The sequence below is a fragment of the Perognathus longimembris genome, chromosome 8 (genome assembly GCF_023159225.1).
Source record: "Perognathus longimembris pacificus isolate PPM17 chromosome 8, ASM2315922v1, whole genome shotgun sequence".
In the NCBI taxonomy this organism is placed as follows: domain Eukaryota; kingdom Metazoa; phylum Chordata; class Mammalia; order Rodentia; family Heteromyidae; genus Perognathus; species Perognathus longimembris.
The window spans coordinates 24,157,467-24,174,303 of NC_063168.1; the positions used below are offsets into that span (position 1 = coordinate 24,157,467).

A 16,837-nucleotide genomic window follows, 5' to 3' on the forward strand; every position below is an offset into this window, starting at 1 on the left:
ACCTGACCTAGAGAAGGGAAAGAAAAACAGGGCGTAAGATATCACAAGAAATGTACACACTGCCCTACTATGTAACTGTACCCTTTTTGCACAACACCTTGTCAAAAAAATTTGTGTTCAATTAATAAATTAAATAAAAATATATATTCTGTTTTTATTCTGAATTTTTAAAAATTCTCATTTTAAAAAGAAAAATAGCTGGGTGCCAGTGGCTCATGCCTATAACCCTAGCTATTCCAGAGAGGAGATCTAAGGACTATAGTTCAAAGCCAGCCAAGAAAGGAAAGTCCATGTGACTGTTATCTCCAATAAACTACTCAGAAAAGCCAGAAGTGGTGCTGTGGCTCAAGTGCTAGAGTGCTAGCCTTGAGCAAAGAAACGCAGGGACATAGCACCCAGGCCCAGAGTTCAAGCCCCAGGACTGGCAAAAAATAAAAAAAAGAAAGAAAGAAATACTTCATTTTTAAAAGCATGTATATTATCAACTTTATTTGATATTTAGTGTTTATTAGCAAATATATATACAAATATATATAAACACTATATATATATATATATATATATATATATATATATATATATATCCCAGCCCTATTATCAAATTTTTTTCTAGTGAATTCTCATGATGGGTCTGAGAGCCACTTAGAGCTGATCTTACAACAGCATCATGAAGCTCACAAAGTGAAGTACCAGGCAAGGCCTGCTGATCCCACTCTTCCTCTCAGAGACCAGCACAAACAAGAAGTAAATGTCCACCTAAGTTCTAAGGACTACATTCAGTGATCAGCTTTATGCACCACCTCTCTAGCCTCATTTGTAAATATGCTCTTTATAAGTATAAAGTCTACCCACTTCTCCACAATCCAATGCCTTTCAAGAAGGTAGGTAGCCAACCAACCCTAATCTTCTATGAGCCTAGCTCCCTTCCTAGCTACACATTTCAAATTACTAGTCCCTTCCTATGTGTCCTTGGTCCCCATGCTCACTATATTAAATACAGATTGAAAATCACTGCTGTAATTACTGGCAAGTCAGTACCCAACTAGAAAATGAATGCATGCCTTGCTTAAAGTTAAATCTCAGCAATACATGAGTGTAGATACTTGATGTAATCTCTGTCTTTACAATATAGCACTTAAGTAGTTTTAGCATAGTCAAAATACTCTCTGCTCTTGAGTTCTACAGTAGTAAGCAACCACAATTCAGTGCAGTTACCGAAGGGACTAAGGTGAGTTTCTGGAAGATATTCTACTTTGCTTTGGATTTGTTCTGTGAGAAAAGCACCTCTTCTATCAAAGTAGTGCTCTCTTTCTATTAATCTTGAGAGAATTCTTTTTCTGAAAAGTTCCTGCTTTGTTTGGACAGGGGGCCTATTAATTACATTTTAGTTACATACATCTTTTTCCAGAATATTTTAATTACGATGTCCTGTTAAAAGCTCCTTGAATTTTGGATGCATCATGTTAACTAAGCCATATCCTTTTGCAGATTGTGAAACTGAGCTCAGCCAATATCAGCAGAGGGGCAGGGCCTGCCACTTTAGGGATAAAAAGAGAGCAGCCTGCTTGCCCAGTGTGCTTGCCTGCCAGATTTTTGGCTGATGGCATACTCTTCTGCAGAAGTAAACTTTGCTTTCAAGTTGGTGTTCCTTATTCCAACATGACACCTCAAGAGCCTGAGGTATTTCTAACAGCTGTTTCTCAATTTTACTGAAACTCAAGATGATTCAATAGTTCTCATCACTGTAGGTCTCTACGTGAAGGTCTCTAGAGTAGATCTGTTATACAACAGGAAATCAAGGTCTGCCTGTTTCAACGGGGTCTCTCCTGCCTCCTCTCTGAGTTTAAACTACTACTGTTTTAGTGTAATATTCATTGTTAGCTTATTCTGTAGTGCCCACTGTATTGTTCAAATTATTAAAGAGTCCTGAGTTGGATACAAATAAACTTAAGCCCTATACCCTCCTCTCAAAGAAGTATTTAACATTAAAAAGTAGATACAATGAAATAGATAAATAGAAAAATAAAACTCAAAGATTATGGGTCTAAAACAGTTAAGACAGCTAGCACGAGTGAAAGGCATCCAGCTGTGAAAAGTACTACAAGATTACCGAAGATGGGTGGGGAAAGGAAGGGTATGGTATCCCAAGTAAAGCAATGGAAAGAACTAAAGCCATGGTACAAGGGGGATAAAGAGGGCATAGGCCTGGATGAAGAAACTACCCATCATATTCATAGTGTTTGACATCTTCCTATTCTGTACTGTATTTACATACAGTACATATATATAGTATTTCTCTCTTCTTCCTAGTCCTCACCCAACTGTTTATAGATTGGGGGAGGGAGGTGCACAAAACTCCAGCTCTACCAGAGTATACACACAGCAGAACAAATACTCCCTCAAAAAAATGGAATTCATATACTAAAATATTCAGATTTACCATTCACAGACTGCTACCCAATTATATGCCAGGCACTATGCTAAGTGCTCTACATATATCCTTTCATGAAATCTTACAACAACCCATGTTTTTGCATTTACAGATAAACACTCCATCTTAAGCTTACCAACATCACAGGAACAGGGCCAAGAACTGTTAACCTCCAATGTCCATGCTTTTAAATCACCATACATGACACAATCTTTAAAGTCTCCTAAGGAAAACCTCAAAACAGCCCCTCTCTAGAAGGCTAGGAGAGGAAAGACAGTACTGAATATCAGGTTTTTCTCTAATCATTACTGAGTTACACCTTCTGGTCAAGCCAAGATTTTTCCACTGTCCAAAAGGTCAATGAAATAATTTTTTCCAGTGCAGTTTACTATAATGCCCCACCATCACCAAAATTTCCAGAATTCTGAAAATGAGTAGAGGACAAAGGCCTCAGGAACAGGGTTGGGCAACCTCCAGGGAGAACTAAACAAGGCTAACAAACCTGCAAGATAACCAGCACTTCCCTAACAGACTATATTCATTGACCAGGGAATATAATGAGTAGCGGTACATACAAGCAGATCAGCCACCTCTGCAATGTCCCAGTCCTCCAGAAAGAGCACAGTGAACAATACCTGAGCCCATTTCTTCTTATTGTCCACATAGGCAACAAAGCTCACTTTTCTCAATCCATGCTCAGACCAAAAGGACAATAGGACCTTCACCCAAAAGGTCCCAGGTACAAGAGCTGTAAATGGCCTTGACAACTAGCACCAAATTACATGGCATTAGACTGCTTTCTCCAAAACTCGACTGCTAGAAGGCATCATTATTTAAAATCATTGTAATTACAAAAGATAATCTGGTATGAAGGCTGTACTTTATTAGCCTTCTATTATAATAATATAGGGACATTCTTTTTGGTCCAATATTCTCTTCCTTTTTAGAAATCATAAACAACAAAGCTTTGATTGGCACTGCCATCCATTGTTTACCAAGATTAACTCAGCCCAAAGACAAAAACTGACTAGTAGGAGCTAATTCAACCATAGCCCAAAATGAAACTCCAAGTTTTCACTCTTTCAACTTTGTTTCATTACTGCAACTTGTACTCTGCCAAGAGGGAAATCACAGTCAAAAAGACTGCTCTTATAACAAGTACTTGACTCAATAGAAAACTGAGGTTGTTAAAACTATATACAATAGATTAAATAATAAGTAACATAATAGGTCAATAATAAAACAGTATTAATAGTAATAATAAAGAAGGCACCTGAGTTTAAAATTCACAGGAAATGAGAAGACTTTTTTTGGCTTGGAAATAAACAAAGAACATCTGAATTATTTATGTAAGCAATTTTGTTTGTCAAAAATAACCAAAAATACAGCAAAACATATTCCAACTATACAAAAAGAAGACTAGAATGTACGCAGACATACTGGAACAGGTAACAATGTCATCTCTGTCATCTAACAAGCAGAGGCTAAGGAGGGGCACAGAAATAGAGGGACAAAGGATGAACAAATGCATTAGTGGTACTCACCAATAGGCAGAGGCTGATGATACACCACACATGACCACTCTCCCACAACCAAGAATTATCCAGCCCAAAATGGTAACCGTGCTAAGGTGGTTCTAGTGATGTGGTGAACAATGTGGGATATTCAGCTGCTGAGGTGGTTCATAGGACCTAATGTGCTATGTGACTTTAAGAAAATCATTTAAATTCATATTCACTTTCTTAAAACAAAATAAACTATTTTTCCTAACCTATTACAATGTAAAGTCCTTAATTTTCTACAAAAGATGGCTAGTTACAACAACAGAACAGTAAACAAAAGAAGGTAGGATAGCAAGGGCCAGGGGGTCCTTGTTGAGGACAATTGTAACACCCCACTACTTACTGAATCTGGACTTTGAGCTCTAGAAAAGTCTCCCCATGTTCTCCAATCAGAATACTGTTTCTTGATTTCCTCCAAAATTCATAGGTTACATTCCAATCACAAAGATGATGATCTTAGTAGGTGGGGGCTTTGAAAGGTTGTTAGGTTCTGAGTGAGGGAAGAGCCCTCATTGAAGACATTAATTTCTTTATTTAAAAAAAGGCCTCAGCCATTAAATTCCGACACCTGTCACTGGTCTTTCTCAGTCACACTGGTTCATCTACATGTCCTTGTCCTGGTAGCAGTACCCCTCACCTGTCCTTTCCCCTCACAGAACTGTTCTTCCACTGCTTCCTGCTCCCTACTGCTGGACTTAGAATATCTTGGCCCATCTTAAGACTTGTTCCCAGTATCAGCCCATGGTTTCAGCATCAAAGCTGTCCTATAAAAGTCCACTTATCCTAGTTTGCCTTCGTCTTTTACCTCCAGTTTGCACCGGCAGTTACCACTCCAACTTTAGAAAATCACAAGTCCTAGAGAATGTTCCATTTGGAAACCAGTCCCTCTCCTAGAGGTCTTTTCTAGCGCTAATGACCCAGCCCTCCTATTACCTTACTGGCATATTCTAGAGAAATACTTGTTCTTGTAGACATTTTATGGTCTGCCACTTTTTGTGCCCACCCTCAATTCCACCTTTTAGTATGTTGGCATGGAACTTTGGTCAGTTCTGACGTTTTCAGAATAAAGAAATGTAAGCACTCTCCCCCCCAAAAAAAAATGCCTCAGAAAGCTGTCTTGTCCCTTCCTTCCTATGAAGGTACATCCAGAAGCAGACTATCTACAATAAAGCAGGGGGTCTTCACTAGAACCTAACTAACCATGCTAGCACCCTGATTGCACCCTTCCAGCTTGCGAACTCTCAGAAATAAATTCTCTGTTCTTTATACACTATTCCGTTTATAGTATCTTGCTGGAAAAAAATATAGACTAAGACTATAATGACTTTCCTGACTTAGAAAGCTCATAAAGAGATATATTGGGGAAGAATTATTAAAAGTCAGTGCAGCCAGGTACCAGTGGCTCACATCTGTAATTCTAGTTATTAAGGAGACCAAGATCTAAGGATCATGAGTCAAAGCCAGCTGGGGCAAGAAAGTCCTAAAGCCTAGACCAGAAAGTCCATGAGACTCTGATCTCCAATTAACTACCAAGGAACCATAAGAGGAGCCGTGGCTCAAATGGTAGAGCGCAATCCTTGAGCAAAAAAGCTCAGAGATAGCACCTAGGCTCTGAGTTCAAATTCAAGGACTGGCACCAAAAAGAAAAGCCAAAAGCATTATGAGAGGGGCCAGGAATGTAGTTCATTGGTAATATGGCAGAGCATTTGCCTAGTATGTGCAAATCCTTGGGATCCATCCTCAGCACCAAAGAGAGAGAGAGAGAGAGAGAGAGAGAGAGAGAGAGAGAGAGAGAGACACGTATTATAAGAAAAAGTATTTGTACAACAGAATTCTCAAAAAGAATTCTGCACTTGTAACAAGAGGTCTTAGATATTCAAGTTGTCAATATTTTTGTCAGTACAATTTGCAGCAGTTATTTAACCTATGTCTGCCACTGATTCAACTGTACAGTAATAAAAGTCCTTCCCGCCTTAGAAATGTAGTGAATAGGAAGTGAGAGACATTAGGCATAATGTTATCATGTCTACGCGCCACAAGGCATATTGAGTATCTTACATATTCTCAGCTATATCTGAGACACTATGGCAAAGAGAGAAGCAATGGAAGATTTTGGCTCCTGCCTTCCTAGGTGACATAATATGATCAACACACAAGAAACAAGGGAACCCCACAAAACAAATACATATTGCAATGCTGGGAAATGTGGTACAGTCTCTAAATTCTGAAGCAGTTGAGGGGAAAGAGATCAGTGTAGACCAAAATGTTATAATGGAACGTTTTCTCTGGATCCGCTCCTTCGAGGAACCTTGCTTGAAAGAACATCCCTAGTTCAACATATTTGCATATGCTCAAGTTTTTCTTGATAAAGTGAAAGCAAATACTTTCACTCATTTTTGAGCAGCAAAACACGAGAACCCCTATTCCGGACCAGTGCTGTCCAAACAAGGATGTCCAAAATAATTCATTATGATATAGAAAGGAAATGTAGCAGTTCTATATTTATTCACTTCTGAAAAATATCATTTCCAGAATTAAAAGGCAACTCACAGAAAGAGAGAAAATATTTGCAAACCATGTATCTGAAAAGGGACTAACATCCAGAACACAAGAAATGCTAAAACTCTGTAACAAACAACTTGAAGATCCAAAAATAGGCCAAGGGCTTAGACACATATTTTCCCAAGGAAAATATACAAATAGCTAATAAACACATGAAAAAGATGCTAGACATCATTAATCATTAGGAAAATACAAATCAAAACTGCAATAAGATACTACCTACCACCTACTAGGATAACTACTATCATAAAACAGAAAATTATAAAGGCAGGCTCTGTGTCTCGTGTCTATAATCTTTTTCTTTTCTTTTTTTTTTTTTTTTTTTTTTTTGCCAGTCCTGGGGCTTGGACTCAGGGCCTGAGCACTGTCCCTGGCTTCTTTTTGCTCAAAGCTAGCACTCTGCCACTTAAACCACAGCGCCACTTCTGGCCATTTTCTGTATATGTGGTGTTGGGGAATCGAACCCAGGGCCTCATGTATACGAGGCAGGCACTCTTGCCACTAGGCCATATCCCCAGCCCTCGTGTCTATAATCTTACTCAGGAGGCTGAGATATGAGGATCACAGTGTGAAGCCAGCCTAGGCAGGAAAGTCCATGAGATTCTTATCTCCAATTAATCACCAAAAAGCCAGAAGTGGAGCTGTAAGTCAAGTTGTACAACACTAGCCTTGAACAATAAAAAAGCTCAGGGACATGGCCCAGGCCTTAGGACCTGCACCAAAAATAACTTAAATTAAAAATGTCTGTGAGGATGAAGAGTAGCTAAAATATTTATGCACTGTTGGAAGCATGTAAACCTGGTACAACCTCTGTAGAAAAACACTAGGGAAGTTCCTTAAAAAGTTAAATATAAAATTACCATATAGGGCTGGGAATATGGCCCAGTGGCAAGAGTGCTTGCCTCGTATTCATGAGGCCCTGGGTTCGATTCCTCAGCACCACATATACAGAAAATGGCCAGAAGTGGCGCTGTGGCTCAAGTGGCAGAGTGCTAGCCTTGAGCAAAAAAGAAGCCAGGGACAGTGCTCAGGCCCTGAGTTCACGGCCTAGGACTGGCCAAAAAAAAAAAAAATTACCATATAATCCAGTGACTCTACTTATTATATTTGAATATATACCCAAAATAATTGAACATAGGGTCCAAAGCATTATTTGTAAGAAGTGAAAAGTAGAAGCAACACAAATATCCATCATCAAATGAATATATAAATAAAATGTAAGTACACACAATGGAATACTTATAAGCCTTTAAAAGGAAAGAAGTTGGGCTGGGAATATGGCCTAGTAACAAGAGTGCTTGCCTCGTATACATGAAGCCCTGGGTTCAATTCCCCAGCACCACATATACAGAAAAAGCCGGAAGTGGCGCTGTGGCTCAAGTGCTACTAGCCTTGAGCAAAAAGAAGCAAGGGACAGTGCTCAGGCCCTGAGACCAAACCCCAGGACTGGCAGAAAAAAAAAAGAAGTTGTAATATGTTACAATATGGATGTACCTTAGAGACATTATACTAAGTGAAATAAGCTAGTCACAAAGAGCTAAATACTATTCCACTAATATGGAGTATTTCTCAAAATCATAAATAGAAAACAGATATAATGGGGAGAGGGAAATGGGGAAGGGGAAAAGCAGGGGCAAAAATGAGGGAGGAGGTAACAAGTTGGATAAGAAATGTACTCACTGCCTTATATATGAAACCGTAACCCCTCTGTACATCACTTTTACAATAAAGAAATAAATAAATTTTTTTAAAAAGAAACAGAAAACAAGTATGGTAGCATGTATCAATATTCCTTACACTCTGAAGGCTGAGCAGGAAGATCACGAGTGGTGGATGCCAGAACTAGAGAGTTGGGAAAGGGGAGTTATAGTTTGTTACAGTTTAATGATTATCAAAAAAAATTGGGAGGGGGTGTTTGCCTGCACGTGCAAAGACACACATACCCTCAGGGCCTACATGCTGTTGCTAAGCTTTTGCATTCAAAGCTAGTGCTCTACCACCTGGGCCACAGTACAGCTTCTGGCATCTTGTTGGTTAATTGGAGATGTGTCTCACAGACTTTCCTGCCCACGTTGGCTTCAAGCTTCAATCCTCAGATCTCAGCCTCCTGAGTAGATTACAGGCATAAGCCACCGGCACCTGGCTCAAATTTCAGTTTTAAAAGATGAAAAGGTTATGGAGATGGATGGTAATGGTTGCATATTGTGAATGTACTTAACACCACCAAAATGTACACTTAAAAAGAGCTATGATGGGAAATTTTAGGTTATGTATAGTTTCCTACAATGAAAATATTGAAAATATGATTTCTCTTTATTAACATATAATAATATAACCCAACATCAGTGCTCCCATTCAGTCCAGTGTCTCATACTTGGAAGTTGTTGGTGATAGCCTTTCAACCAAGAGATTCTGCTCTTCATGTACAGCTTGGTTAAGTGAATTCACTAAGTACATTGTTTTAAATGAATTAACAACAATCACAGCCCAATGAGACATGGCATGAAGTTTACCAAAACTTGAGATCATTTAAAATGGGGATTTGCATCCACCTTATTTGTGATGAACTTTATCCAAAGTGCCTTCAGAGAGTAGGTAATGACAGAAGGACATGGCTTTAACTCAAACACAAGCTTACACAGATGATGAAGAAATGGCATGCTCTTTAACTCATAAGGCTGGTCCTCTAGACTACACTAGAATAAACCACACTGCCCAGTAGAAACTTTTGTGGTTGGAAACTAGTCTTAGGCATACCAGTGGTTCATGCCTGTACATATTCCTAGCTACTCAGGAGACTAAGATTTGAAGCCATCTGAGGCAGAAAAGTCCTGGAGATTCACATTTGTAACCAGCAAAATGCCAGAGTAGGAGTATGGTAGAGCAGCAGCTGTGAGCAGAAAAATCTGATCAAGGTCCTGAGTTCAAGCCATAGCAGGCAGCAATGTGCAAACACGCAAACACACACACACACACACACACACACACACACACACACACACAGAAACTCTTTTTATCTGTCCTGTCAAAACTGTAAGTACTAGCCATCTATAGATATTAAGCAACTGGAATGTGGCTAATGTGTGAAGTATTAAATTGTTAGTCTGTTAGTTTTAAACAATTATACTTAGTCATATGTGGCTACTTAATTGGACAGCACAGCCCAGGGCCACTAATAGATGGTTACTTCTATCTCAAAACATATAGCTTCCCAACAAACAACAAATTTTCCTGCTTTGTTTAAGCATGCTGAATGTTATCCTTGCTGACTAGAATGTTCTCCTGATCCTATCCAATACTAAATTCTTACTTTCTTTAAAAAAAAAAAATGTGTTTTTGTTTTTGGTGATCCTAGAGCACTGGAGTACTTGGCCTGGGCACTACCCCTGAACTTTTCTGCTAAAGGCTAGTGCTATAACACTTGAGCTACAGCTCCACTTTTGGCTTTTTAGGGGGGTGCTTAATTGGAAATAAGAGCCTCACAGACTTTCCCACTGCTGATGGATTGTGATCCTCAGATCTTAGCCTCCTGAGTAGCTAGGATTACAGGCATAAGCCATCAACACCCATTAAATTATTTTTTTAACACACTTCAAATGTCACCTTTGTTTAGCATCCCCTAACTTCTCCCCACAGGTCTGTTGCCCCTCATCTCTTTACATTCCTCCACTGCAATACTTAAAGCTACTTTCTATGTCTCAAGGTTCCCAATTTTGAGTTCCTGAAGGCAGCTATATCCTACCATCTCCACAGAGGGTTTCTCAACAGCACTGACTGACAAGGCAGTGAATGAACAACAAACCTCGATCTCCTAGGCCATAATGAAGTGCTCTTCCACCACACCAAAATATGACTCCAGAAAAGTAGGCTGTAAGTGAGTCTTTGCTACCCCACTGGCTAGATGCTACTTCAACAGATAATATCATGCCTATTACTATAATTTCTTCATCTCTATAAGACACGAATGTCCTAGGTATCTCTCAAGTAGGCTCAGAAGGCATCCATCCCTTATAAGAGAGTAAGATGAAAGCAGACAACAGTACTAGTCCCTTCTGAAGTGTCAGTTTTCAAATACTGTAAATTTAAACAATGGCTGTGATACAATAATATTGTTTTCAGGTGCTTCATTAATAGTCACCAAGCATTTCCTGTATATTCTATACGTCATTTTAGCTACCACTCAAAACTCATGTATTCTGTCATCATCTTATTAAATGAGCTTAATTTTGTTAGAAAGATGAAAGGAAAGCCACTGACCATAGCAATTGCTTATTCTGGACTTCTTCATCTCTAAATTCTGGATTTGGCTATATTTAGCAAAGCTAATCTGTCATCATGCCTGAAACCAGGAAGACACCATTCACAAACCACCCCCTGAAAATCTGCAGTTGCACTAAAAAGACCAGACTTCCCAGCAGGCAAAGACATCTGAAGTGGGAGGGATCAAACTGGTATTTGCGTCAAGAAAAGGCCTCAGGTGCTTATAACTAATCTCTGCCTGATGCTTAAGGATCTCTGTAAACTTATTTTCTTCCTTCTGCTCTTGTCAAACATCCTCACTATCATCCCCTGTTTACTCTTTTCTGTAACACTGGTCATCTACCTCTCCCAATCCTTAGCCTTCCCACACACATACACACACATCTGCTTCTGTTCAAGCTTCGTGTCTCTATGACCCTTCGGGGACACCCTTTCCCTTTTCCCACACCTAATACACCTTAGCACAGGGCTGAAGCACAGTAGAGGATCAGAAGCAGACTCCTAGCTATTTGATGGTAGCTCAGAGTCACCAAACCAAGTAACCAGTAAACACATGCAAATGTACATTTGGAGGCAAATGTAAAAGAATCTCATTATACACATACACAGCACATGCCACACACGTCTTTTGCTTGACCATGGAAGGTAAACTTGCACTAACCAAAATAGTCAACATTAAGCACACTACTGGCTCCCACCTGTAATTCTACATACTCAGGAGGCCGAGATTAGAAGATCAAGGTTCAAAGCAAACCAAGGCAGAAAAGTCCTCGAGACTCCATCTTGAATTAACCAGTAAAATCTCAAATGGATAGTGCTCAAATGATAGAGCACCACCAGCGATCAAGAAAAGTTCAGTGAAAAGCCAGGTACTGGTGACTCACCCCTGTAATCCTAGCTACTCAAGAAGCTGAGAGCTGAGGAGTACAGTTCAAAGCCAGCCAGGGCAGAAAAATCCATGAGACTCTAATCAAGTACTCAGAAAACACCAGAAGTGGCACTGTGGCTCAAGTGATAGAGCACTAGCCTTGAACACCAAGAGACTCAGAGACCGCACCCAGGGCCTGAGTTCAAGCTCAAGACCGAGGAGGGGGGGAAGAGGAAGAGGAAGAGGAGGAGGGGGAGGAGGGGGAGGAGGGGGAGGAGGGGGAGGGGGAGGAGGGGAAGGAGGAGGAGGAGGAGGAGGAGGAGGAGGAGGTGGAGGAGGAGGAGGGCAGCTGAGTGAAGTGAAGGAAGGGGTGACATTGTCCAAGGAAAAAAATGTATTTATTCATTACCTGACTTATGAAATAGCAACTCCTCAGTATAATACCTTAATAACAACAACAAAATTACATTTTTTAAAAGCTGAGTGATAGTACCAGACCCTGAGTTCAACCCCTGGCATCAACGCCAAAAAAACAAACAATAAAAAAATGCAAACCAAACAACAACAACAGAAGAAACAAAAGCAGTATTCATTAGACTAGTTAATATTCCTGACTCATCCTTCTATTTGGCCATTCCATACTTCCATATAGGCTATCAGCTCTGGTGGGAAGATCTTCAATAACCTACAGCTGGAACATCAGCTGGCTAACTGCCACTCCTTTTCAAATCTTTCCTGATCTGGAAACCCTCATGCTCAGGCCCTTCATCATCTTAGAGCATCTCTTACCATCTACCCCAAGGTCCACGCTAAGTGCTGAATATTTATCAGGGTTGTTATTTACTGGTCTATGCGTCTGGTTCCCATCCAACTTACTGTCTCTGGAACCGAATACAGGACTTGCCACAGAAAAGTACTAGTAAATGCTCATCAGATGAATACATATACATACACATATACGCATATATATTTACATATATGCGTATATGTGTATGTATATATATCATATTGATAGTAACAAGATATTTTTGTTATTTGCCATATGTGGATTTTTTTTTCTTTTCTGGTGGTTTTACATTTTTAAGCCTCACTACTTCCTTCTGTAGATAGGAGAAATTATCAAAGTTTTCCAATATGGAGTCTTAGTTCTTATTAGTCCTGGTCCTAGATTCCTTTGGTGGAGGTAGGAAAAGTATTCTGAGGAGCTGTGGTCCACCTTATACAGAAATAAAACAACTCTCTTAGACTCTCTTAAGACACAGCAAGTGTTCAACACCTAATGTTTAAAGCTCAGATATAAGGCCTTCCATAGCTAAGGAAATATGATAACAGCACTACTTCTCGTGTCCATTGAAAGCATTGCTTCAATTTTCCCAATGAGCTCATTCTATAAGTTTAAACCAAGTCTTTTCTTAATATCACAGGCCCAGTAATTCAGAAATGATTTAGCATCTCATAATGACATATTCCCTGAAAAAGCTAGAAAGTACCCTTCCCAACACCCAGCCTAAAGGTAGCCCCATTCCTCTAACTCAAGACTGAATCTTTACTTCCCCTTGATAACCATGTTCCTCCCAGACTAGTTAGGGAACCCGTCCAACAAGGAAGATGTTGCTGATAGACAGCCTTCAGGCCAACATTCCCCAATCTTACCTGGCAACTGTTTCTTGAGGCTCTTGCAACTTCTCACTATCAAGCACAGATCAATATACACATTAGGGAAAAGAAATAATTAACAGGATGTGGTAGTGATCAGGTCTGTGTTTGAAAACCACTGCCCAGGGCATTTGGTATACAGCTCTGGCTAGAACTAGTAGAACTTCATGACTAGAGACTCAGAGAAGAAGCATGTTTGCCCTAAACACCTGTAATTATCCCTTAAGGAGCTGATAAGACCTCAGCAAAGAATATCTGGTTCAGCCCAAACACAATGGGAGAAGGTGATTACTTCAGATTGTTAAAGCCAAACTAGCTTTCATTCCCCTGTAACTCTATTGTTGATGGCAGAACTCTTGAAAAGTGTTAAATGTTTACTACCCTAATAAATCCTCAAAACCACCCCACTGCATAAAGGTTTTCAGACTTTAACTTACTTTACACCCTACATTTACCCTTGATACCCAAGACCTAGCATTTCTAGCCAGCTCTCGCATGATGAAGATACTCCTGATTAAGGGCCCATACCTGAAGAGCACTGCGGCAAAGAGAAAGAAATTTTAAAATGTTTGGGATGTACTCACCCCAAATTTGAACCTAGATCAGTCTGATTCCACAGTCAATACTGATAACCAACTACTGTATATGTAAATGTGTATCTTGTCTTTCTAAATTCCCTGGAGGCTCCACCTCAGTGGTAGCTCAGTGGTAGAGAACCTGCCTACTATGTTCAAGGCCTATGGCTCAATTCCCAGCACTATAAAAAATAAAAGCAGGCATCAGTCTTTAGACCTGTCTCATCTCTTTTAGAATTTAGTAGTCTTTGGATTTAGCAGGTTTTACATAAATATTCTGTACACTAATTCCTGCACATCTACATACTTTTCAAGCCACAAATTCAAACTCCATTATGCCCAAGGAACATAAAGAAGTCAGCATTACCAGAGCAAATTTTATACAATGCTTTCTCTTGCTACTAAGATCTTTGCCCAAGACGCAACCACACTAGCTAACTCCTACTCATTCTTCAGTTGCTTCCTCCTCTAAAGCTAGGCCTCCCCCCCAAAACAAAATAATATGAAAGTGGCAGCTGATGTACTCTTAGCTTAACTCCATAATGGCAGTAATTATTCTGTTATAAGTGCCCATTTTCCATCCCTTAAAACAGTTCATAAATTCTAGCACCTAGTTTAACATCATGTCTTCAGAGCATACTACAGTCGCTGCCATATCACAGGCAGTCATAACTGTTTTTTGAATGAATAAATGACTGAATGTAGAGGTGAAAGCCCCACGTTCCACTTAAAAATGTCATAATGTACAGTTCTCAGGAATGAAGTTCAGGGAAGAGGGGGCAACACAGATAACAAAGACCAATTTTGTCTTTTCACTTCCCCATCCTTCAAGACTTGGTGAACAGGCACCACTTAGAGCAAGGCATCCATGATGAAACAACACCCTAGCTGAACAAAATGCTCCAGGGTTATGAGGTCAGGAGAGGCCAGTCAGGGGGAGAGGAAGGCACTCTGCACCCCCTCATTCTTCTGATCTCTCTTCCTCACATCCTTCTCCATTTCTCCACCCCACCGCAGTCTGGGCTTTGGCACAGGGATGAAGGAGACAGATCAGACTCAAGGGTACGGATCTGGCAGCAGGCACAGAAGCATCTCCCATCCTGCACCAAAGCCCACAAGGAAGAATCCTGAGGGACAGTGACTCAGGACCAGGATTAAGTCCAGCTAGAATAGTACTAAAAATGAAAAAAGAACAATAATTACACAAGATGTTAACTGTCAGAATCCCTTTTAAAATACAGTTTTTCAAGTACAGGCTTCAAAATCCCATCCCCAGAAATTGGGCCTGTAAATCCAGTGTTGACACAAGCTGAGAACCAAACACAGCTACTCCCTCTTCCCAACCCACCCACCAGCCTGCAACACTCCAGATGACAGGCCTTTCCTAAGACCAGGTAGGGATCCTTGCTTCAATCTTAGCTTGCAAAAAGCTCCTTTTCAGAGGGGCCTCTTAGTGTTCTCTTCTCTAGCTAATAAACTGTTCCATACCACCATGTTGCAGTAATAGAGGCCTCCCCTTTCCAATGTCTTGCAGTCCAAAACACAACCTACAGGAGGTTGGCCTCATCCAATTAGTTTGAATTGCTTCACACCAAGGAAATTGCTGCTTTTATTAAAAATAAAAGCACACTAAGCAAGCAATGAGCTGTGAAAAGTATGAGTCTAGCATGATTATGAAGGTCGAGGTTAAGGTTACCAAGAAAAAGGCAAAGACTTCCCAAAAGCCTGGGGGATAAGGATAAATATATTAGTGTAGATATACAAATGAACACACACACACAGAAGGAGAAAATTTACACAACAGATGTAAATAACATCTGATACAAACGGGGGAAAAACAAAATGAGAGCTACTCACAAGTAGTTGATAAAAATCTAAAAATGGGAAAAAGAGGGGCCTAGGAGATTGAGTTCAAAACAACCACATTCACTTCACATCATGTGTTATCTTAGCTACATCCTGAGGGCCTGATTACAGCTGGATCTGGAAACAAACCTAGTCAAATCCACCAAGAGCTTCGCTGAGAAAAACACATTCCCATTCCCAGAAAATCCATCCTTCCTTTCAACACCTCCTCATGAAAATGGTAAAGTTAGTAGGGAAAAAAAAACCGTCTCCCTCCTTAAGGATCCCCCAATCCCCACCCTACATTTTTCACATCCTTATTTCAAGTTTTGGGAAGATGACAAGCCCACCACCCTGCATTTCATGGTGAGCTTTACACTTTCCCATCTACGTGTTTCTCCTCTGATCCACATAATTCCAGGAGGAAAAGAGGGTGGATTCTTAAACACCCCCCCCCCAAAAAAAGGCCACAGAAGTAAACAACTTCCCCCTACCCCTTTAAGCCCTGTCACTTTCCAATCTGTTTTAAATCTCTCAAGGACAATGACTCACAAGGAAAGTGCAGTGAGGGAGGGGGAGGGTCAATTGGTGAAAACCCCATTCATACATTCAACAACTAGAAACCAGAGTCTTGCCACATCAGCACCAGATTTTAATTTACAGCGCAGAGTTCCACCGTACCTTCTGCCAACACCTCGTCCACAGTGACCTGCTGTCGCCCGATGCCAAAGACCCTTCCGATGTAGCCACTGCCCAGGCCCGAGGTGCTGCCCCCTCCTCCGCTGGAGCCCGAGCCCAGGCCAGAGCCACCCTGTTCTCGTCTGGAGTCGAAAAACTTCTTCATCTTGCAAATAGGAAGCAGCACAACAAAATACCGATGGTTTCTAGATTTTTTTTTTTTTTTAAAGAAAAGAGATCTAAGGATTTCTCCTCGGATTTCAGCTCCGCGAGGAGCCACCCGAATCCGGTCGTGGGGGTGGGGGCTGAGGGAGGATGCCTAGAGGAATATGCGTGTCAATCGCGCGGCGGGTCCTCTCCTCCTCCAGAGAGCGATTCGTGTAAGTTTAAACCTGTGATG

General features: G+C 40.5%; 1 protein-coding gene across 8 annotated transcripts in view; it reads right to left on the reverse strand.

Moving 5' to 3' along the window:
• Aak1 (AP2 associated kinase 1) overlaps positions 1–16,688 on the reverse strand; it is a 163,674-nt gene extending 146,986 nt beyond the window's left edge. For all 8 annotated transcript variants that reach the window (XM_048352664.1, XM_048352658.1, XM_048352663.1 and 5 more), the window contains exon 1: positions 16,441–16,688. In XM_048352664.1, the coding sequence (XP_048208621.1) occupies positions 16,441–16,603 (163 nt within the window). In that variant the 5' untranslated portion in view covers positions 16,604–16,688. The remainder of the gene's footprint in view (positions 1–16,440) is intronic.
• Between the last annotated feature and the right edge of the window lie 149 nt (positions 16,689–16,837).